Source organism: Cygnus atratus, chromosome 5 (genome assembly GCF_013377495.2).
Source record: "Cygnus atratus isolate AKBS03 ecotype Queensland, Australia chromosome 5, CAtr_DNAZoo_HiC_assembly, whole genome shotgun sequence".
In the NCBI taxonomy this organism is placed as follows: Eukaryota; Metazoa; Chordata; class Aves; order Anseriformes; family Anatidae; genus Cygnus; species Cygnus atratus.
Window position 1 is genome coordinate 20,846,491 of NC_066366.1, and position 24,563 is coordinate 20,871,053.

At 36.4% G+C, this 24,563-nt stretch overlaps 1 protein-coding gene and 1 long non-coding RNA gene across 5 annotated transcripts in view; one reads left to right on the top strand and one right to left on the bottom strand.

The window, feature by feature from the left end:
• Nucleotides 1-6,525: 6,525 nt before the first annotated feature.
• On the top strand, nt 6,526-16,199 carry LOC118250759 (uncharacterized). Its single transcript, XR_007708314.1, has 3 exons — nt 6,526-6,640; nt 15,315-15,416; nt 16,057-16,199. It is a non-coding gene; the product is annotated as an uncharacterized LOC118250759 (long non-coding RNA).
• Nucleotides 6,722-24,563, bottom strand: part of AKAP6 (A-kinase anchoring protein 6) — a 271,026-nt gene continuing 253,184 nt past the window's right edge. For 3 of the 4 annotated variants that reach the window (XM_050710844.1, XM_035552114.2, XM_050710845.1), the window contains 2 exons: nt 12,905-16,359; nt 6,830-7,678 (listed from right to left, as the gene is read on the bottom strand). In XM_050710844.1, coding sequence (XP_050566801.1) covers nt 12,946-16,359 — 3,414 coding nt within the window. In that variant the 3' untranslated portion in view covers nt 6,830-7,678; nt 12,905-12,945. Of the gene's footprint in view, nt 7,679-12,904; nt 16,360-24,563 lie in introns of all 4 variants that reach the window. The other variant, XM_035552112.2, reaches the window with a different exon arrangement.

Sequence of the window (24,563 nt, forward strand, 5' to 3'; positions counted from 1 at the left end):
TACAATGGAAGTCTAAGAGAAATATAATTATTATTGTCGGTTTATCACCTCAAACATGTTGTTGTAAATGTCATTATATCAGATGAGTTTGAAAACAGGTTTTCCATTTCACACTTTATTTGACAAGGTGATTCATTGTTTAGAGCAGTTTAAGATGTCAGTCCTCGTACAAAGAATTGAGTTGTGCTGATGTGCTTATGAGCATTCCTCCATCAAAGTATATGATTAAAGAAGGGTTATTCTTCTGAAATATTGTTACCCAACTGGCCTGAAATATAAGTGTTTTCTTTATTGAAATATAATTTATCACAGTTAACTCCTAGGTAACCATGTATATGTTACATATGGCATATGGAAAAATCGTTACAGTTATCCACGAAATCATATTTGAAATTTCTTAAGCCACAGCACAATAGCTTGTCAAGTAATTGGAATAATTTGTTTCTGACAGATCACATCTTCATTCTCAACAGGAGAAAGAAGAGGAAGGAAAAGAAACAAAGGCATTTTCTATGCTTCTTAATGTTTCTTCTGTTTGTCAGTGGCCCATTTCTAATCACCTCCCAGACAGTCAGAAATCTTGCTTTGGCCATTTTTGTGTAGGATTTGGGAAATTTCCCCTGTTCTTTCAGTGGACAACAGCTTTTAGCATGGAGAATTGAAGTTTGCTCTCCACTGTCATTAGTTTGAACTAACCTGCTATCTTAGCACAGCTGTCTATTCTATATTTAGACTCCTTCACAATCCCACTAAGCTGTTTGACTCAGTAATTTCTTTGCAGAAATGAAATTCCACAGATTAATTATATATCATGTAAAGGAATACAGTATCTCCTTCCATCATGTCTAAATTCACCACCAATCCATTTTTGTGAGTGACTTGGTATTATGTGGCTGGGAGAAGAAAGACAGATTTGTCTTAAATAAACCATTCATTATTTTGAATACTATCATGTCTGTTATGTTACAAAATGCTATCAAATAATCATAGATACATACTGCAGACATAACTCAATTTTCCCTCTTCCCCCTCCTTCTTCCTTTCTTCTTTTCTTCTTTTTCTTTCTCATTTTTTTTCCTTTTTTCTTTTTTCTCTTTTCTCTTTTTTCCATTTTCTCCTCTCCTCTCCTCTCCTCTCCTCTCCTCTCCTCTCCTCTCCTCTCCCTCTTCTCTTCTCTTCTCCTCTCCTCTTCTTTTTCCTCACACACCTCAGTTCTACACTTACCTAATATGGTGAGCTTTACATTTCTGTATGTTGTTCTACATATGAAAAGCCAGTATGTAGGATATATCGCTCAGGACTAAGGTGCTGATACACTTAATTTATCTTCCTCTCTTACTGTGGGCAAGTGGGACAGAGATATGTACAGACTGCAGTTTGACTTCATTCAAAATTGAGGATAATTATTAAGAACATGTCCCTCCCCTGCAAAGAACTCACTCATAGATACCCCTCCCCCTCAGAGAAGAAACCTCCTCTTCAACAGCCTATGTTTAATGCAATCAAATGTTAATTAACTGACAATGGTACATCTGATTGATATGCTTGGCATACTGAACAGCAGATTCAGAAAAATGAGTATACATGAATAGCATCACTTTACAGTTTGCAATAACAAGTCTAGCAGTAGAGATAAATCTGTTTCAATACACTGTATGCTCCTATCATTCTACAAATATTTTAACCAGAGCTAGTTCCCATCAACCATCCTTGAAGCTCCACCTCATCTTCTGTTTGTCTCTTCTTCTCAGCCAGCATGATATTCACAGATACAAATTCTCCCTCCAGCCTCGCTGGCACAGATGCAGCCATTACATATCTACCAGTTACCTTCTCTTCACTCCAACCCCTGATTTTTCTGCCTTCCACTTGCATACCTTTCAAAATCGTGCCTCTAAATTGCCTGCAGCTTTCTGACTCCCTCTGCGACAACTGTAAGTTGCAAATGCTTTGTTTGGTTGCTGAATTGTGCAAGAAGAAAAGGTACAGGTTGAGAATTGTTTGGCTCAGAAGACCAGTTCCAGACTCAATAGTTCCAAGGAAAGATTATCAATGTGGTATAAGCATTTTATATATATAAATATATATATGTATATATAATAGAGTAAGAAATGCAGGAACATGTAAAATGAACAGCAACAGGCCTGAGAAACATTTGTGTTTTCATTTATAGAGAAATCCTATTACAGAGGAAGATTTCTTTAGTAGTCATATTAATAGTGGAAAATAGAACTTCATGTGTATGAAAAGCTTGCTAAAGACTTTGCCTCCAAAAAAATATGACCAAAACCATTGTTGATCAGCTGGGCTGGCACACATGCTCAGCAGCCTAACAGAGCTGTGGGATTTGCTTTGGTTCTTACCAGTTTTAACCATTGAAAAGACATTTCCATAATCTTTTTGGCACTTTGAAAGGCCCTACTTTGAGGTAAGTAAACCAAACACTACAGAGACATAGATCTGTCTGGCATCAGTATGTCAGGATAAATAATGATCAGCTAACTGAAATACCATAATGCAACAAAGCTTAGAAGCTTAAAGTATTTTTTGATTAAACTACCAACAAGGGACTATTAGATTTACAGAAGGATTTTGTTGTTGTTGTTTGTTTGTTTGTTTTGTCTGCCAATCTATAATATTTTAAGTCTACTTGCTGCAACTTCATTTTCGAGCTTGTCAGAGACAGATGTTTCTTAGCCCAAATTTGGTCCTGTTCCTTGCAAAGATGAAACAAAACCCACGCCATCTAAAGACAGTTCTGTAATCAGACTTTTGATTCCAGAGCTATAAAGCAGAAGTTCAGGTACATATTCTGTATCCTGTATGAGAAATTACCATACCACATCGCTTGGGGGCATGTTATTTTTAGCAGCATTTATCTCCCCCGGAAAGGGAAAAAAAAAAAAAAAAAAAGGACAGATGTGGAGTAGATGGTTGATACTCTGTATCAGTGCTTCCAGAGTCTGATTTTTATCATGCTGTAAATGAAGTGCATCAAGAATGGTTTGTGTTTTTCCACTACTGCTTGAAACCTTGTCAAATATGTTTCCCTTTCCCTGTCACTCTCATAATGTTTCTTTGGCAAATGCTACACCTGGATCCTCACTGCATTTAAAACATCCTCATAGTAATTACAAGGAAGAGAAAAATCTTTTAAAAATTGCACGTGTTTTTAAAACTATTTTCATTTCCTTTCACATTCCTAGAATGTCACAGAGATATGAGCTCAATACAAGGCAGAAGTAAAATCATTTATTTCTCTAACTGTTCTTTTCCATGCCATATCATTTCAAGTATGATGTAGTTCTGTGCTTCTTGTATTTTTAATGATTAGTTTATCAATAACTATATTATCCCAGTAATGTTTGTACACTAAAATTACTGACCTACAAAATTCTAACTCCACTTTTAACTCAGCTTATTTCTCCACACCCCAGAAATAAAGCAGCACTACTTGCTATTGCATTGGAAATTACATTTTTAAAGCACTGAGGCACTTAGAATTCAGCCAGTGCTAGAACCTAAGTGACACCAAGTTCATTTATGATCTAGTCCTTAAAAACCTTTCTATAATCAGGGATGAGCATGCATTTACTGAGCAAACAGTAGTCACATGAAAAATGTAAGCAATTTGGGTTGATAGAAAAGGTATAAGGGACTGGGTGAGTCTAAAATGTTAGAAGCATAGCACTGAAGGCAATACATCAGATGTCATTTGCTGGCCAAAATCCCTCTCCAAGTGATGCTATTATTAGGAATAAGTTTGTAGAAACTTGTCAGTGAAGGAGATTGACTTGGCTAAGAACCTGACATCCCCGTTAATCCTCTTGAGCCAAGCACGAGTATGGTCTGGCCTAAACATTAATAACCCTTTACTGTGCTCTGCAGAACAGAAACCTTCACAATCAACATTGTTCTTGACGTCTTCAAGCAAAAATAAATACATAAATAAATAATAAACATTTTAAGAGCCCTTATACCAGGCACATTTTTGTCAAAATATATTGTTTTACTCAACACAGGAAAATTGGAATGAAATTCTAAAACATGGGACACGGGACTTGGGGTTACAACATCCACGAATCCCTTCACCATTCTGAAGGAGGATGGTTGAGATACCATATGTCTCAAACTGTTCATTTCAACCATTCCAGAAACTGTTTATTGTGAAACAAGCAGAAACAATTCCAGCATCTTTGCTGGTGTGCATGTATTTGTTTGCTTATGCGTACACAAATACACAATGAAGAGCACAATCAACCCCATGGGTGTAGAGATGCCACCTAAATTTCTCATATTATAACAAAGATGCAGAGGCACTGTTCTGTAAAATAGTCTATGACTTACCTTTGGAAAAAGGCAAACTGTTAAGTGGTTCACAAAGCTATCCATACATAAAACTACTGTGATTACAAAACACCTTTTAAATCACAGTCTCAGGCATATGCTTTGCCACTAGTGTTAGCATGCATTCCCTTTACTTAGAGCTGGAGAGCTCTGGCTCTCTTTGGAAGGAATGTGAAGCAGGCCGGAAAGGGAGATCCACGTGTCAGGGCCATTGCTGTCAAATGGCCCCCTCACACATTGCAGATGTTGTTCAAGCATGAGCCAGGGAGCGTGCAGAATAAAAAGCAGCCTATGGAGCTTTAGGTGGGGATAAATGCTGCAGAAAGCTTGTAGCATGCTTCTGTACCACAAGAGAATTTCACAAGAAGTGAACAGGATCTATATGGGAATGGGCTGAACTTAGAGGGTATATTGGTGTATCAACATTAATTTTACACTATTCCAATATTTTTTCCTTAGGGAGTTAGCACTAGAACTTCATGTAAGTTCTATGCACAACTTGGCCATAAGCATAGGACTTATACTAAGACACAAACAAATCCTGTCAGAGTTTTCTTTTCATTTAGAAGTCAATTTTATTGACATCAGAATCTAACATATTCTGAGAAGGAAAAAAAAAAAAAAAAAAAAAAAGGTGATGCTTAGATGCTTATAACCATGCCAGAAAAAGTAGTTGATAATGATGACGGGTCTTGCATCAGAGTCATACAAATGATGACTTTATCTCATGAGACCAAATAATATAGACATGGGAATACTAGTTAAATTAAAATGTTCAGTAGATCTCAGCAAGGAACCACTGAAATTTGAGTTGTGACCATATAATACTCCAGATATTGTACGATGAGTATATGGCTTATTGATATGACAAGTACAACTATTTTCCCCTAGGAAAAAAATGGAATTTGTGGCAAATGGTCTAATAGAAAAGAACAAGTAATTGATGGAGTTTTGCACAGTCTGTTGAGTGAAGTGACAGATCTGAAAAGCCTCTGATCTATTAGTTTTTCTGTCATCATAGAGTAAGGTCTGACTATAGACAAAGTAAGTTTAAGAAAATACAACATAAAACAGAAAAAGCTAGAGACAAAAAAAGAATGATCCCAAACTCAATTCCCATGTCAAGACCATTTTACAAATAACTCATAAATTAAAATAATTGACACTATAAATATTTTACTAAACTTAGGAGTTATATTCTGAATTACTTTCTATATAATTTTAAAAATAGTTAAAATATATTACTGTGACCTTTAGCTACACAGTTATATATTTTAGATAATTCTAGGTTCAACCTAACAGATATATACATGTTACAAGATATGCAAGAGCAGAAAACATTACAGATTTGAAAGGTTCTCTTAAAAATTGCTTCTTATTATTAATGTTCTTCTTTAAGCTAGGAGTTGCTGCCCTACCCACATCAAAGCTGTGTAGTGGAAATTTAAATTGAGAGATAAATGACTTGTTTCTTGCAGTAACAGGAAGCTGTTAATAATTTGAAAAACATGAGGTTTTATTTTAAACACTTGTTACTTCAGTTTTATACGAATATATCATCTGGTTGGTATAGTTCCTCTAAGCTACTAGCTAAGCTTCTCAAACTGGAACACATTTTTTAAAGGTAGTAGAACACTGAAGCTTTTTGCAAAAGCATTTGTATAAATGGAAAAAATATATATACATAAAAGATGGTATGGGAGAGTATTTCATGCCTTAAAACTTTCCTGCCATCCCTTCACAACAGTGTTTTCAGAAGATGAATATAATGTTTGCAGAGGTAGGTCTGGCTTGTTTTTTAGTCACCCAGTATGGTTTTAGCACAAGACAAAAACCTTTAAAAAGTACAGTCTAAGTTATTTAAACAATAAACTGTAAATAATATAAACTGTAATATAAACTATATATTAATATATATATTTATATATTAATGATATATTAATATCTAGTTATTTATTAATATATATTAATATATAAAAAGCTTATTCAATATCATTAAGAAAATGAATGAAATTTTAAGAGTCAGAGAACAATTTACAACCCCAAATCCAACTGTTAGTGATTTTAAGGGGGGGGGAGGGAGGGAGAGATCTGATATAAAAGCATGCTTGACCACTGTTAACTGCTGTTGGTAGTGTACTAGCTTAATCTACTAAATATTTGTGTCTCTTTATCTGACCTAGGAGACCTGCAGAATCTTTAAGGAAAAGGATCTTTACCTCTGAGCCCGGTAACACAAGCCTTCACCAGCTATGGAATTGCATCTGTCTAGGAAATATTTGCAAACAAAAAGGTACTCCTCCGTACTTTGATGCAGCATTCTGTTCTTGGTACGCAGGTAAAACAGATCACCAGTTCTGCTTTATTTTTTTTTCCCCAATAAACTATGTTTATTATGCCAATTCTAATTACCATGCAATCTAATGTTTTTAAGGCTTATACTTTCCACATCACTGGACATCACAAACATGAAAGCATTTTATACTGTCATTATACATCAATGTTTGCACTTGGGTATACATATATACAGAAATTATTCACACATCTTAACCTTGCTATTTCCTCCTTTCAAACCAACATAATTTTACTGTGAAAGCAGCTTTTTAATAAATGGTATAAGAAATACAGCAAGGCACACATTTTTAAAAACTTTTTTTCTCATTACCACCTCAAGAAGCATAAAAAAAACCAAAATGTTGTACTTAATTCAGTAGAATGTCAACAGTTCCTAATATACAACACCATGCAGTTGTTTCTTGAAGTGTTGCATAGATTAAATTTTAAAATGAAATAAATAAAATGGTATTTTGTTTAATTGTTTAATTTTTAGATGTATTGATTAAGGAGAGCTAATGACTTCTTTTTGCTGCAATCCAACAAAATTGTCACTTTAAACATAAAACAGTTTCAATAAACTTATGCATTATACACATAAATATTAAATTTGATACATAAAATAGAGGAGTACTGGCAGGTACAATTCTGAAAAGATAAACCAGACCAATCATGAAATCTGTGGAACTTCAAAACTTTAAGGAACAGAACCCAGTGATAAGTAAGCAGTACAGGAGCATCCAATTTAGGAAGGGCAGATCATTAGAGGTAGCTTGGGAGAGGAATCCGAGAAAGCAAATGGCTTTGCTACCATACCAGATGATCACTGAAATAGGACTAGCATATGCAGCCTGATCACAAAGCCAACATGGACAAATCACATTTGGAAAGAAAATTTATCTTGGGAGTCAGTGTAATGAAAGGCAGTGATACAATGGAATTGGAGGTCATCCCAGGGTTTACAGGATGAACCTGCACCTGAATTGCAGCCAAGTTTCTAAAAGGAAACAAAAAAGTAATAGCAGGTTACAGAAAATGCAGTTTTATTTGCAAAACATAGCTCTTCCAGAACAACCATAGATACTCATTAAATGATCACATGCCAGAGCCTTTAATGCAGAAGCATACAGTAGGCAAACAATGACTTTTAACAGCCTGAGGTACAAGGTAGTGTAAAAATTGTTTTGATGTAGAAAACTCATTGATTTTTGTAAAGACTTTGTTTCTAAAGAAACAATGGAAGTCATGAAATCTGACCTTTTCCCTGGATCCTGTCCTCATCCTTACCTGCAAACTTACCTTCAGTGCACTCAAAGGTGCACCGATCAATGAAAACATAGGAGTTTTTAAAAGGCAAACAACAAAAAGATCTACCCGTCACTTAGTTTAATATTTATGTAAACATATAAAATGAGATTTCAAGAGAGAAGGAACAGATTGTCACAGAAGTGGTCCATGAATAGAACTGTCAGTGTCATCACTGTCATTTTAAATTGTAAATAGCTATTTAGACACTTCTAGTACCAGCAATGAGTTAAATTTTCATACTATAGAATTATCCAGCTTGGAGTTTAGGGTTAAACTATTCATCAAAGAGCACAGGCTTATGATGAGGATTATGAAGAAATAACTGTCAGAATACAGCTCAAAGATTAGTGCAAAGTACATCTTGTAGGCATTTCCTAGGAGGCACTCCAGACATGCATTATGTGCCTTCCAAATTAAGCAGGAGTATCTGGATCTATCCAGTTACCTTCTCCTTTGATCTTATTTGCTGTAACTAGCACTCCACCCCCACCCCCACCCCCCCCCCGACCCCCCCAGTTACAGAAGAAATATACTTACAGGAAAAGAATGAAAAGCCCAACAGTTTGTTTAGAAATTAGGGAAGAACTGATGTGAATAAAGGGGAAGATCGTATCAAAATGTTTCTACAACTCTGGCAGGAGTTTTATGTATCTATAGTAAGAAAAGTCTCACTGATGGATTATGTCAGGTTTTTCCAAAAATATGTAATTCACAGATAATAAAAGATTATCTGTTTATTTAATTCTTTTAAAGAAGTCAGGTATGACAGTAAGGAGCTAAAAAGTCAGAGCATTTTAAATTCTATAAAGAAACATTGTTCTATCCATCTCCCTATAAAAATTTTAAGAAAAAAATAAGCAAAAATTTATATTACTCTTGTAGTTCCATTTTCTAAAAGTAAATTATTACATACTAGTTATTCTGTAAACCTCTATATTATTTCTCTCCTGTAATGAATAATTAACAGTACTTCGCATTTCTGTATCATGCTTTATCTGTGGATCTCAAAACACTTTTCAGTGAATGAATCATGTTTCACAGGTCCCATCAATCATTATTCTCATTATTTTGCTGCTAACAAAACTGACGCAGGGAAGGAATAAGTCATACATAACATCCATTGCTGAACAGGAAATAAGAGCCAGGCCCTCTGAGTACCAGTCCTGAGCATCAGCCATAGAGCCATCCCTCTCTCCTGGGCTTCTCTGGGTATTGTAAGTGGCGGGACATTCTGGCCAACATTGCAGCACTGTCAGATTTATTTTTCTTAAGCCCAAACAAAATATTTTTTTCCAAATTAAGTTAATACCTAAGTTTAAATTACAGATTCTGTACAAAAGGAAGGAAATAGCTTTTGTGACTTACTTGTAAGCACTAACAGATAACACACAGAAGTATATCATATTTTCTAGAAATGACTCCAGACACACCACATAAACCTCCTCAATGTAGTGATCTCTACATATTGAATATGTGACTATATGTGAATATGATCGCATATTGAATATGTGACTCAGAATTCCCATCCCTTTGGTGAGTCATGGGTCACAGTGACAGCAGAAGATTGCATGAGCTCATATACAGAAAGATAGTTCCTTCGAGCTGTCCCCTACTTAAGAAACAAAATCAGCATAGTTTTATGAGCACCTCTGTTAAAGAACTCTGTGTTGGCTCATATGAGAGATGAGTCAGTGCTGACATATTTTTGAGCCTTCGTATAGAATTGCTATTATTTTAACACAATGGTCATTTCTTGTAGTGCGCTGATAAATAATAGGATTGCAACTTACATACACTTGCAGAAATATTCTCCTCACTATTTTATTCTCCCGTACATCCAAAGCACATACTAAAATAGTATAAAATCAAACTACATTTGAAATTATGCTTTTTTTCAGCTTTGAAATCTTAGTATGCTTTTAAGGTACACATATACTATAGATTATTTTTCTCTAAGTATTACAGCTACACATGGAATTGCACATTTAAATGAGCTTACAGCACAGGTGCTACAGGAAAAATAATGGTGTTTGCCATTTATCTTTCAAATTAAATAATGTGTTTTTAAATAGTAACTTTTTTCATAATACACTTATGGGAACAACATTTATCTGTCACATTTTAAAAGATGTATTAGTAATAAATGTAAATTACCTTTAGAAAATCAGTAATTAGCCTCATCAAAAAATAAACAATCTGCCACCAAAAAGATAATCTTTAGCATAGTTAAGTATAATAACTGTTATTTGAATAAGTTAACAAATTAGGATAGATTGCTTCTGTAATTCATTCCCCATAGCATGAGAGATGAAGTTAAAGCACCAAGCTTGTGAATGGGGGAAGGGAGCTCAGACTTGAGCAAAACCAAATCTAGCAGCTCATATATTCCTTTTTTGATGTGCCTGAGACACACTATATGTATCCTAGAGCTTTACTGCTGGGAATAATACAGTACATAATTTCCATGGAAGCAATGCTATACGTATCTGTTAAGAAACAACATATCTTCTTATATTTAAAAAGTGGAATGTAGTATGAAGGGCTTTGTTACCTTAAAATTATTTTTCAACACTGAGTCAAAAATTAAATTTTTGTTACGTTAAATGTTACAGTTTTAATATAATCCTATGAAATTGTTGTATACAGGCTCTGCATTACATTGCATTGCGTTGCAGGGCATGTGTTAAAATCCTCTATGTCCAATCTTGGTCCTTATGCCTTGTTAACTGCATGTTGTCTCATCCCAGTCTTATGAAAAACACAGCTGGCTACCATGTAAGTAACTATGAGGTTCTGAAGATTGAGGGGAAGTTTATACAGTATTTTGAGATCCTCAGAGGAAAAGTACTTTCAGTGAAGCAAAAAGATATGTTATTGTCTTCATCAGTGAAAGAATATGAACAAGAAGAAAATCACACGCAGTAAGTATTCTTCCTCAAATTAATATTATTAAATGAGTGGGGAAAAATATAAGAAAATTAATAAAACAGTAATTTAGGAAAAGTTTATGTTTACATAATCATCACTTATCAACCTCATACTTTAGTCATCATCTCAACTTCCATATACAAGCCTATGTATACACATGATCTTTTGAATGTAATCCTAGAATATATAGTATCATTTATCAGTTTTGTAATTCCCAGTTGATTTCTTTTGCTTCTCCAGTTGTTTGGATGTGTCCAGGTATTAACCTAACTGGCAATCAGCAGGTCAGGAAAGCCCATTTCAAAGCCATTCAAGAAATATCCTCGCTGCTATGACAGTTCCAAGATAATGCACTATTCAAATAGATTTGTGTCTGAAAGACATAGTGGCAAGGTATAGACTTTTGCTGCCACAACTTAAAGATTTTGATAGATGTATTTATACATATGTGAATATGTGAATGGTGGGTAAAACACCAAAATGTGCAAAAGAAAATCCCAAAGCATAATAGTATAATACAGCAAAATCAGGAAATGCTGAAGTTAAATATCCAACAGTAGCAAAGCAATCTATTTTGTATAAATAGGCTCAGATCCTCTGCTATAGCTATACAGGTTGCAATAAGTGTGTACTAGTGGTTTCAATGATGAATAATGTCCTTTTCTCCTAGTAGTATCATAGAATCATAGAATAACTTAGTTGGGAAGGGAAATTTGAATGTCATCTGGTCCAACCTACTGCTCAAAGCAAGGCTATCTTCAAAAGTAGATCAGATTATTCAAGGACATGTCTATGTTAATTTTGAAAATCTCCAAGGATGGAAATTTTAGAACTAGCCTGGGTGACCTGTTCCAGTGCTTAACCTCATGCCTTATTGGAAACTCCCTTGCTACAGCTTCTGATAAGCAGCAGCATTTGGAATTGGAGTGGCATTCAGAGTTGTCATGCTGGGTCTGGTCTACTGGATGAGTGTTTCAGATCAATGGTATTACTGCACAGCTATGTTGGCTTTTGGCTCACCAAACTAGTGAGACTCAGAACAACAGCTCCATAGGATCTGATCCAGAAGTTGCTCTGTAGATCTTTTGTTGTTAAATATACAGCTTATTGTTAGACATTCATGTGACGTCAGAAACTCCAGTTCTGAACCACTCCAAAACTTTGGAAGAGATCAGAGCCAAATTTTCAACTTAGGTTCAAGCATCTTCTGTTTCAAAATGTTTACCACAAAATAGAACCAAAGCTTTCAGTACTGCTGTGTGGCTAACACTTTCCATTTGCTTTGGTGTTTGGGTCTTTGTCCTACATTACCTTCACATTATACTCTTCACTGATGTTGCAAAGATTTCTTATTTTGGTAACCTCAACTTTTGGCCTAGTACTAATAATGGCTTACTGAACATAAGTCATGGTAAGCTGACACCAAGAGATAACATTCTCTCTCTACTTATTTTCCAGTCTGCTTAGCCATTCTTCATGGATTGTCTGTAAATATTTTAGAATTCCAACTCACTGGTCACTCAAAATCCATGTAAAACCAGAAGTTCAGATTCATCAAGCACATGTGAATACCTCATAAGGTCAGCTGTCTGTGGAGAAGGGGATGAATGAGTAGAGCTGGTTTCTGGTTCCACAGCTCAGTTGATAAAGGAAGAGGAGGTGATATAGAAACATTACTTTTGAAGGATTCCCAAGTTCTGCAAAATAACAGATTTGAAGATTCCAGAAGAGAGCAGCTCCAGTCAGTGCAAAGCCAAAGGACAAGGAGCAGCTACTATTCACTGCGTTTGTTGACCAGTGGCATGTAATTCAGGATTTTAGAGGATTTTAGTGTAGTTAAAACAAATGATATAGCACTACCATAAAACACAAACCCTGGATGGTGATTCATCTCTTTTCACTGTATAAAACTGTTAAAAAAAAAAAAAGTAAAAAGCAAGAAATGAAAAAAAAAAAAAGTGCAACGTGTATATTGTAAAGTACATACCTGTTTTTAGGATAATGTATATGCCTGGAGAGGTTTACATTCTATCTGTGCATATTAATGTGTCTTTCCTTATGAAGAGTCAGGAGAGTTTCCTCACAAGTAAGAGTTTTAGTGTTTTGGTGCAAAACCTCCTTATTCTGTGAATGGCTGGGCTTTAACTGAAACTCTATGGCTGAAGCCTCTTCAGAAGCAGCGACACATCCTTTGGGCTCATCGATTCCACATAATTTTCCTATAGTACTCTTCTTACTGCTAAGCTCTGGAGAATTCTTTTCCAATCCTTCAGTTTTCCAATCTGAAATCATCAAATCATCATCAGCATTTTTCAAATCATTTGATGCATTTTGTTTGTTAGGATTGGGGACATTTATATTAATGTCATCATCACATAAAAAAGATAAATGCCTATCTTCTGATGAAGTTTTAACTTTTCCTATTGACTCTAGAGTCACTTTGCCTCGTGACTCTGGAGGTATTTCAGAAATAATGTTAGAAGTAGGTTGCTGCTGTTCAACTCGTGCTTCGGTAGTACCATTAGAAACAGATTGCTGTTCAACACGCTCTTCTTCAGGGCAAGCTTCAAAAAAACATTCAATATTTTCTCTCTCATCTGTGAAGTCCAGTGGCACAGGAGTGCTGCTCTTTTCCTCTATGTATTTGATTACCTCTCCACAGTCACTATCATGAGAAGAAAGTGAAAGATAAGAATAGAAGTCCCCTTTTCTTAGCTGGATGGGTCTGTGAGAATGTTCTAACACTTTTTCCTTGATCTGTGTTAATGAAGTTGGAGCAGATGACTCACATTCAGGTTGTGACTTACTTTTCAAAGCTGTTGATGCCATGTCTATTATCTCCATCACAAAGTTGTGTACTGAGCCATCTTCCAAGTTTCTTTTATCAAAAGCAGCAGATTCACAGTTACAGCATGAATCAGGACCACTGGCTGAGGACTCGTGTTCTGCTTCATTAGATTTCAAGGCTGCACAGCAATCAGTAGATTTTTCAGTAATGCTTATTCTGTGTTGCTGACCATCAGGTAGGGATGCTTGTGTGTCTACACAGTTCGTTTCTGAGGAAGATTCAAGACAGGGTTTTTTAGCGGGAGAGTAAGCAACACCATGACAATCAGACTGAAGATGACTTTGACATTCTTTTGGAGGGTTTCTGGATCCATCTGACAACAGAGAAGTCTCCTTGCCATCCATACGTGAATCATCTGAACTGTCTGTAAATGCTTCACAGACACAACATTCATTTTCAGCTTCTCTAACATCACGTGATGTATGAGTTCTGGAAGTTGCTGATGTTCTCACAAGCCCTTCCTTTTGACTGCCAAGAGTATTTTCAACATTGCCATTCTCCATATCGTCCACGAGCTGATCCTTCACAACCTGAGAGATATCTTTCCTCAAGTGACCCTTTGTCCCTTTTTCATGATCACGTGGTACATTCTTACTGTTGCCATTATTTTCTGATATTTTCTGTACTGAACCATTCAAAAGTGTTTCAATGCTCAATGTATCCATGGCTTTTGATGTCTCATTACTAACTTCTTTACTGTGCTGAATTTCATCACTGAGGTTACTTTTTTTCTTCTCCCTTGTCAAAGAAAATTTTGGTCTAATCCAAGTTTGGAGTTCATTTTTTATATAATCAAGTCCTGAAATTAAATTGCATTCTTCATAAATATCCTCATCAGTTGCTATACTGGAGTCATCATCTTCATCTTTGATACCTAGCTCTTCCTCAGTTAAGGTAAGGGTGGAACTTGAAAGCAAATCACTGTCATCTTCATCATCAGTACAAGCAGAAGTGCAGGAGACATTAACAATCATGCTGACATTGACATCGCTCTCATCAGCTACAGATCTATTAAGATGTTTTCTAAATGATGCATTTGAATCTGGTATTTTATTTCTATGCAGTACAATGTCTTCAGAGCAGAGAGAAAGATCCTCACTGCTGCTGAGTTCAGTGAGAGAAGCCGCTGAGTCTTCATTGACGGAGGATGCAATATCTACAGACAGCTGTCCAGTAAAAGACATTTTTTGAGAGCTACTTTGGAGTGTTATATCAGAGATGCTGCGCTTTATCTTTTGATCTAATGGACTTTGGATATTTTCTAAACGATTCAAAAGATCTAATGTCCTTTTGCTGAGCTCTCCAACAGAATCACTGCTTGCACTTATGTCTCCTGAACCGTGATGACTAAAAAGATCTTCATTGCTTTTGTAGGAAGTCAGCCAGCTCTCCAAAGAGGTGCTTCGTTGAAGACCATCTCCACTTTTAAAAATACCTGAGCTGAACAAATCACCTACTACAGACAGTGATTCTAATGAAGAACTACGAGACAAAGTTGAAATCTGTCTTGTATTCTCTGTAACAGCTAATTTTCTTACTGTTTCTGCAGACTTGCAAGAACTGGGATCTGATCCTCCAGGGATACTTGCCAGACTATGGTCATGAATAAACCCATCTGGTGACTCTCCAGGCTTATGTTCAGATTTACCAGGTATTTTATCAAAACAAAAGCCATGAAACAAAGCACCCTCTGTGTGTGTCTTTTCAAGTTGTGATTGTTTCATTATCACTGGTAATTTGAATTTGGAGCCTTGAAGATATGAGTAATCATAAAATGTAAACACATCACGTTTTCCTTGCAGTTCTTCTAGACAAACAGGTTTACACATGGTAACGCTGTCCAAGTCCTCATCAATTTCACTTCCACAACATCCAGAAGGTGCCAACTGGCAATCATCTGAGAGACTAACATGGTCTTCTTCATCTTGCTTTATTTTTTGTTTTATTACGTCAATTATGCCATCCATTTGAGTTTCTGCATGCCCAATTTCAGGATTACTCTGAGTGCTTTCAATATCATTTAGTAAAAAAATTTCTGAATTATTTGTAGTTTCTGTATCACATTCACTCACTATCCCGCTCTCACTCTCAGAATGCCTGCTTATGTTTCCACTTTGGTACATACAGTTATACGTTTTTGCCAATGTTGTCCCCCCTATTAGGTCTGGCAAGGATTTGGTAGATGAAAATGAAGAGTCTTTACTAAGACTTTTGTTTAAAATGTTAGACTGTGTTACACTGGAGATTTTGGATGTTTTTTTCAAGAAAGGCATGTGTTTTTTTTCTGATAGTTCAATATTATGAAGACTATAGACCTGATAGATGTGAGGATTTGGAGGGGAAGTAATGGTGGGACAATAAAGAGGACTTCCACGATCACTGATACTTTCATCTTCATTCACGTCATTGTCACCACATTCTCCTGAAGCAGTTTTCTGGCTTAGATCATCCTTTTTCAGCTCCTGATCAGGATCACTTAAATCTTCATGAACACTTATCAGCTTATGACTTATGTCAGTTTCATCCCATTCTAGTGCATCTTCACTTGGACCATTTAGATCCATCAAACTGGCATCAATAACGTTCAGAGACTCCTGTAAAAAATAATTTAAAAATCAGAGATTAAAAATATTTACAGCTCTACTTTAAAAGTGTTTACATTGAAATCATATAACTAAGTTAATGGGAGTAAAGTGCATTTTTGGAACAATGATCATTAATAGGCTTTTACTTTTGTCATGTATTGTGTACCATTTAAATGATCAATTAAAATGAAACCTATTAAATTCTGCATAATTTCTTATTTTTCTTATTTTTCTTATTTGCCACTAAAATATAATACAGAAATTTGACTTTACTTTAACAGAGATTAATTGTGGTTAGTCATTTTATAACAAGCATTAACCATTCTGCAGAATCACACAGAATTGTTCCAATAAAAACATGCTGATAGGTGTTTATTATGTTGGATATATGAGAATACCTCTTAGCCTGCTTAAGTTTAAAAGAGCTAAGATATGTTTTGCTAAAGGTTTTAAAAAATGTTTATAACAAACTTTTGTGCAGTCAGCCTTAAAACAACTGATCTAATGCACTGGATACCACTAGACTTGATGAATTTTTATTAGAATTTCTGTTTATTCTTTACTTGATAATAAAGACAGTACTAATGACCAGTAAGTAACACTAATGAATGTTAATATCTTCAGCTGTAAGATCAATCAGTCTAATCAAATACTACATGAATTTCAAATATTGTCTGTGCTGACACTGTTCTCTGGGAAAGGGCTAATAAATAATTGAGCTAAACTTAGTTTGATTTTTTAAGACTTCTGTAGCTTTCCAGTGGCCTATTATGGGCTCAGAACACGTAGCCTCAAGTATTGTTACTTCTAGAAACACCTGTGGGAGAGAAAGAACACCTTGACAACTCTTCTCACTGAAATGTGATGTGTCAAATGGCCAACAGCACTGACTCACCTTAAAATCCTCAAAGTAGGACAGAAGTGGTTGCTGATTTGGGGGCTTGTTCTCTGAGATCAAATTAATTTCTCTTAATTTTTCTATTTATTGAGAGCCTTCCATTTTAGGGAAGACTTTGCTTATACAGTAAGTCTTGCAACAGGACTGCTAACTAATGTAGAATTGTTTAATTTAAATTTTCTTAACAGCTGAACACTGATCACTGTATCCAGAAAAACAAACACTTAAAAAAAAAAAAAAAAAAAAAAAAAACCTTTCAACAATGATCTCTCTCGAGCTTTCTTGGAGCAAGTTTTGTTTTCCAAATACAGAACTGACTGCATGCCAAACAGCAATCTAAATCACAACAAACTTACTAAGTTACTGAAATACAAGCAGATAAAGTGAGGCTGTAGTCAAATGAACAGTTGTAAGCAACTTGGTTGCAGACTTAGATTCATAAAGACTCAGCCAAGGTTAAGTGAGCTGAGGAAGGCACGTATGTCTGACTGGAATTCTCAGCTGTGAGCTCCTTTGAAGAAGGAACTAAAGCCTGCTCATCTCTTTCAAGACAAATCATAAGATAATCTCCAACAGTTCAATAGTTAGGGCACTGATTTTGTATGTGGGACAGTTTGTAAGACTGGGCATAAGAGAGATGAACCAGGTTCCCATTCTCCTAAGAGAAGCTGTTCTGAAAAGAAGCCTACTTATGCTATTTCATTTTGCATAAAACAACTATGTCACAGACAGATGAGGAGAGTTTTAACCCACAGTGCAGTGTTCAACACATTTTACTGGCAACAGGCATAAATAGCTCCAAATCCACCCTTCAGTGTCTATACAATTACGGATATTGGTGGCACTATTTCTGTGGAAGACACAAGGGTATCATAATGCTGTATGTCCAGACTAAAACACTCAAATGGCATAAGGAAAAGAACGATTTGCTCCAAACAGGCTATCCACCATTCAGCAGAGTGATATGATAATTAACATATTTGATAAAATGAGACCTTCATTTAAGATAAATCTGTATCCTCATACTCCATCAAGCTTTGTTGTAAGGTAGGTCCTTGTGCAGTGCAGCTGCATTAAGATATCACAAATAACTGTGGGCAGAAATTCGTGTGCCAAGGAAATGTTCCCTCCTTGGCAGGTTAGAAGGTTTTTTGGGATTTTGAAAATCAGTCATGTCTAATGTTGAAAGCTCTTTGTGGATCTACATACTCCAAAACTTTTACAGAATAAGTTCATTTGAGTCCTTTCTTTTCATTTTTTTTTTCCTTCCCTCTGAGATATTGACTAGAGGTAGCTTAGATTTTAAACTCTTTGAAAAAACAAAACAAACAAACAAAAAAACAATATTTTTTAGACAACCAAGGCTATCAGAGCAGTGCTGTACATTGCAGAGTTCAGCAGTCCATGTTTGGATTTGCCAGTTTACCATGTTTTCATCCCCTTACCAACCTGCACCTAAAAAAATGGTGCAAGAGAATGATGATAATTACATTAAGTTAGTTTGAAAGCCTGTTAGATTAAACATGAAACCAGCTAAAATAACTCATTTTCACTGTGATATGTTTTATGACTCTGTCGCACTTAGCATTAGGAAGATATTGCTGTGAAAAGCTTCCTAAACTGCACAATTTTACTGTTTTAAGCTTCTGCCAGCTGCAGAAAGAATTCCCAAAGGCAGGAAATCAGCAGCAGGTTCCAAGGATTTTATGTTCCAAAGAATCTGATTTTGTTTTTCAAGAACAAAACATTTGATCCTTATTGGTCAGGAAGATAACCTTCCCCCTGTAAATCATCACTTGGCTGTCTTGTTTGTTCTGCAGGTCAGATGGACTGAAACAATAAAACATGTAGAGTTGTGACCTCACCCCATTCATCTTCACTGAGTACTTCTTACTTCAAAGCCTAGTTTTTATCCTTCAAATGCACATGCTTTTCTGAGGTCTGGTGTATATTCAGAAGTTTTACAGACAGCTATGATGATAGAGAATTTAATTATTTTTTTTCTTATTGTCAAAGTTATTGTCACTTCCAAAGGCTTTTATGTAGACATGGTCATTTTACCAGCACAGCTTTCTCTGTCCAAGGAATTGCCTGAATTGATATCAGTAAATTACTACCTTTCTTATAAGCATCATGTTCCCTGAAGAGACCTACCAGTACAACTTTAGGGGTTATCAGCTATGTTGGCAGCCCTTACCAAATATAGACCAAGTTTTAACTTGGTCTGAAACAGACCACCCAGCCTATGTCACACAAACATCTTGCATTTGGCATTTTTAGCAGAGGTATACATTTTTCCCTTTCTTTTTTACAATATTTAGCAAGCTGCTCAAACAAGAAAGAGCATTCAGACATTGCAGTGACTGTTGGAGAGAGCAGCACTAGGCAGGCTTTTGAATAAAGCTCTGGCTTGAAAAATGGAAGGTGGTGTCACTCCAGCCTATGTTTGCACTGACAGCAGTACCAATCTCTATGGACAACTGTTATCACATCAGATGTCTCCCTGTCAGGCTACTCAGAGCATAGGTAAGGTGATGGAAGACTAGAGTTATCACAATAGTAATATATGTGTGGGTGTTTGTGTGTATGTACACACATACACTTGCACATACATAAATGATGTTTCTAAATTCCCAAATGCACTAAGGAAATTTTGTGCAATCAGTTAGACATGCTGGTATCCAAAGAAAGCTCATCCTGCCAGACTGAATTGTACCTTTGGTTAAATTTGGTCTCTGAGTGTTCTGCCATGGACTTCGGCAAGCATATGTGTGTGTATATGCACGCGTATAACATCTTTCTAACAATGGCTATCTTCATATAGTAAACTTTATCATATTAAAGTCACTAAACACAACTACTTCTAGAGTCAATGGCAATGGCCACATGGTTCAGAGTAAGAGGATGTAAAAAGTTTTGACCAAGCAAGCAAAAATGAACAATGTAATAACAAGGAGAAGCACAGTATTATGTATATTCCTGTTTTTATCACTAGATAAACAACACTTAAGAAGTATTTATTGCTACCCAAAATGTTTCTAATGTAATTAAAACAAGAACAAATTAAATTAAAGACTCAAAGAAGTTAAAAGTAGAATTAATTCTACTGTATTTAAAGTGTTGCTTTAAGGAGTCTGGCTGTTTCCAGTCTGAACCCTGAACTACTTTGCTTAGGGCAGTAGTCCCATTTCAGTGGGATAACTCATGTGAGCAAAGTTAAGTGTGCACTTATATGCTTGTAGGGCAGATATCTAGTAGTTAAAGAGTTAATCTGCTGAAGATGTTAATGGGAAGAAATAAAATTATTGTCATATAAAGATATTTCCTCAATCACAGTGCTCTTTAAGAAAAAGTCTTAAAAATGCATTTTTTTTTTCCATTTGTTTCCTTTTCAAAACACAGATAGTTTTGCTTTTTCTGCAGCAAATTTTATTAAACAATGATTCTCTGTTTCGGCCTCATTTGCATGTGCTACTCCAGTACAGATACTTTGTGTTGGTGAAAAAGGCCTGTAATGTAACCCCTACGTACCATTATATATTTTTAAAGGAATTAACATGAAAAAAAAAAAAAAGAGCTTTTAGAATAATAAATACAAACTCTGTTCCTCCCTCCCCTGCAACATATCCTTCAGTTGCTGTGGACAAATTATCCAAACTCAACTGCACTTAGGGGCCAGGGGAAAAAGAAAGAGAAAGAAAGAAAACCATCCCCCATCTCCAGGAATGTGTGCACACTGAAGGAAGACAAACATGATTTTGTCTTTTGAAAAACGCAAGCATGCCAAGTACTTCTGCTGAGGGAAACATATGTACAGTACCCACTTCACTTCTGCTTCACTTAAGTTCATTTTCTAAATGGGGTTCCCTATATTATAGCCAACAAGAAAACTGTCCCCGTTTCCCAACACCAATATTTTAATATGCATCAATATATGCATAATATGCAATGTGCATTATACCGAAGTGACCTGCACATTACAATATGGCCTCAAAATATACAGAAGCAGTTTGGTTTACTACAGATCACTAGAGAAACCAGTATATTTATTAAGACCACTATAGAAACTAATCATTAACATACATACTTGTTATAACTACAATTGAAATAAGATGATACGTGTTTCTTTGCTGAGAAAATAAGAATACAAATTTGTGTTTTTACTTCCTCGTGCTTCATTTTACAATTATCATTGCCTCCCTCAATGAAATAATACACTAAATTCTGCACATGCAGAACTTGTCCTTTCCTGTTGGGCATTACGGGTGCTTACAGGTATTTCCAGGGTCCTATGTGTGTGGTTATGTGTACAGATTGCTGTACAACAGGAAGGACACTGACATCACCTCTGCTCTCAGCTGTGACAGGGGCCACCTGCAAGGGTCTCAGCACAGGCCGGGTCTTATGGGAGCAAGAGATTCCACTGCTGATCACTGTCTCCATGATGACATTTGGATTTCTCTTATAGTGCTCTGAAATAAAAGTCTAGAGGTTTGCCTTGTCATATACAGGTTTTAAAACTGGTAATTTTCTTCATCATGATACAGGTTTTGTGGGCGCATCTTCTAACCAACAGATTGAGTAATTTCAGTGACATTTTAACAAGATGCTTGTCTGTAATCTAGAAGACCCTACTAGTAGTAGAAGTGTTTTAAAAAGTCAGAGAAACTAGCCATTCTGCTGCTCTTTAAGTGTCTCTTGACCACGTTAGTTAACACGCTGAGGTCACTCATTCCTGCACAAGTCCTACAACGGTCTTCTAGCTTTCTTGATAAGCTCCCCATAGCACCAGATGGCCAAAAGGAGCGAAGGGCTCCAGGCCCTCCACTACTCCCCGGTCAGTGCAGAAGAGCCAGGCTGGAACAGAAGGTGAGCTGTGCCAGCAGAAGGCCCACAGGGACTCACTTCTTTCACAGACCAATGCAAAAGCAGGGACTCAACACATTTAGTCCCTGTGCTGTGCTCAGAGTATCACCGCTACCACACCACACTTCATTCATCTCGCAGCCTCTGTGGAAGCAGAGGCCTCCATTTCTGCTACTGCATCCTCATGCGGCTTTTTAACATCTCCAGTTCTCATTTGCTCAAGAACGCTTTCAATGTTACCAGGGAGCAGAATAACATCTGTAACATTTTTATCTTGAATCATACTGTCATCCAAATAGGTTTACAATCTCAGACCTATATTCCAAGCTGTGTATTTGTGTTTTGTTTTTTTTTTCTCCACTTTTTGTGTGTGTGTGATGAGAAAGCCTAGCTACATGGCATATTTTACTGACTGTTGTTTTTGCTGCTTTGTAGTTTTCTTTTCATCTGTCAAGAGGTTACATGACAGGATTTTTCACCCTTGAATGTCATTTTGGTCTCACCTCTACTTCAGAAGAATATGTGATTTTCTTTGTGCAAGAATCCAACACAAGCGCTTTATGAAACTCTTAGAAAAACGTCCCTAGTTTGACCCAAACCCAAAATGTTGTCATGCATACCTAGTTTAGTAAAGAGCAAATCCTGGCACTCTACCTCAAACACATGCCCATGCAAGTTGGTAGAGTTCATCCATGCCAAGTCTCAGAATTTGGCCCAATCAAAGATTGGTCTTTATGGTTAAGACAAAAAAATATATAAAAAAATAAAACCACACACCAGAAATAGGAAATCTGAGGAACTGACGATGCTTAAACAGGCTTAACTATTGCTTGTCTACACATCAGAATTTCGGCACATTTTTTCACTGTGCATTTTCACTGTGCCCTTATTCACAGCAAAACAGTTACCTTCTGCACTCAGATCACAAAATCATAGAATGGTTCTCTGGGCAACCTGTTCCAGTGCCTCACCACCCTCATAGAATTTCTTTCTTGTATCTAATCTAAACCCACTCTCTTTCAGTTTAAAGCCATTCCCTCTTGTGCTATCACTACACCCCCTGACAAAGAGTCCCTCCCCAGCTTTCCTGTAGCTCCCTTTAAGCACTGGAAGGCCACTATAAGGTCTCCCCAGAGCCTTCTCTTCTCCAGGGTGAACAACCCCAACTCCCTCAGCCTGTCTTCATAGGAGAGGTGCCCAAGCCAATGAACAAAGCTGTGCTGGCAAAGTTACACTGGCATAATAAAATTATTATTGTTTTGGCTTTGTAATAGTTCAGAGGTCTGCATAATGGCTAAAGATATTTTCAATTTAATAGCATTTACAGTGCAACTGGTATTCCTTTAACGGTGTACTACTCTCAGTTAAACCAGAACAACTCAGTGGATGCTATGAAAGCACTCAGTAGACTCCACCTGCAACGGGCACATCAGGACACCTGAAATCACAGAGTTTTTAAGAGCTTTGTTTGAGCAGAAATAAATGTTTGTGAGAAACACTAAAGAGTGAGAATCACCATAGAAACAGATAGATATAAGGTACAAAAGGACAGGACATAAGCCCCTGGGAGCTTGACCTTAGGAGAAACCTAGAAAGAAAGTTTTTTCACTGAGAGATGGAGAAGAGAGGCTGAATTTCTGAATAAAAATTCTTTCTGTATACAGGAAAGGGAGACTTTATTATTTATGAATAAAAGAACTGCATGAAGGATATCTGCGTCTCCCATCAGTTTATCCTCTTCCTGAAGCAGTTAAGAGACTACCAAATTTAGCCTAATTCATATCATCAAAGACAACTGACTCTTTATTTTCCCCTATGTAAATTTTCAACAGGATTTCTTTGTAATCTCAGTTCAGGTACTTCTTGATTTCATTGATACACCATCTGTAAACTTGGGATATTGACTGGACAGGAGTCAATAAGCAAGTATGGTGAAGTCAGAGGCTTGCAGAATGCTGCATATTACAAGTGCTTCCACAGTGTGCCTACCTATGGATTTCCAAGCATTAAGTTAAACCCTGCTGCTGTCAACAAGTGGCAGAGAGTAAGCACCTCGAGACTACAACAACACTACTGCTCCTTGCCATTGCATAGCCTCTGTCTAGAAAGAACGGCTTTTCAGATGTTGCAGGATAGAAATACTGGCCTTACTTCCAGGTATAAGAGGTCCCTAGGCAGAACTTTTTCACTAAAATCATCTCACCCTTGAACTTCCAGATTTTTTACTCTCGTCTCTATCACTGGTGTCTGTTGTTTATAGTCGTCTCTGTACATGACAGATGCCAACACAGCCCTGGAGTTGGCTGGAAAAACTAAAAGGATTGGAAATTTCAATCTAATCTAGGATGTTGAATGGATTCTGGGCAATATGTGAAGTACCAGTGTTATACATATATTTTGATGTCGTCACTTGAGAAATGATTTAATATAAGCATACTTTATAGAAATT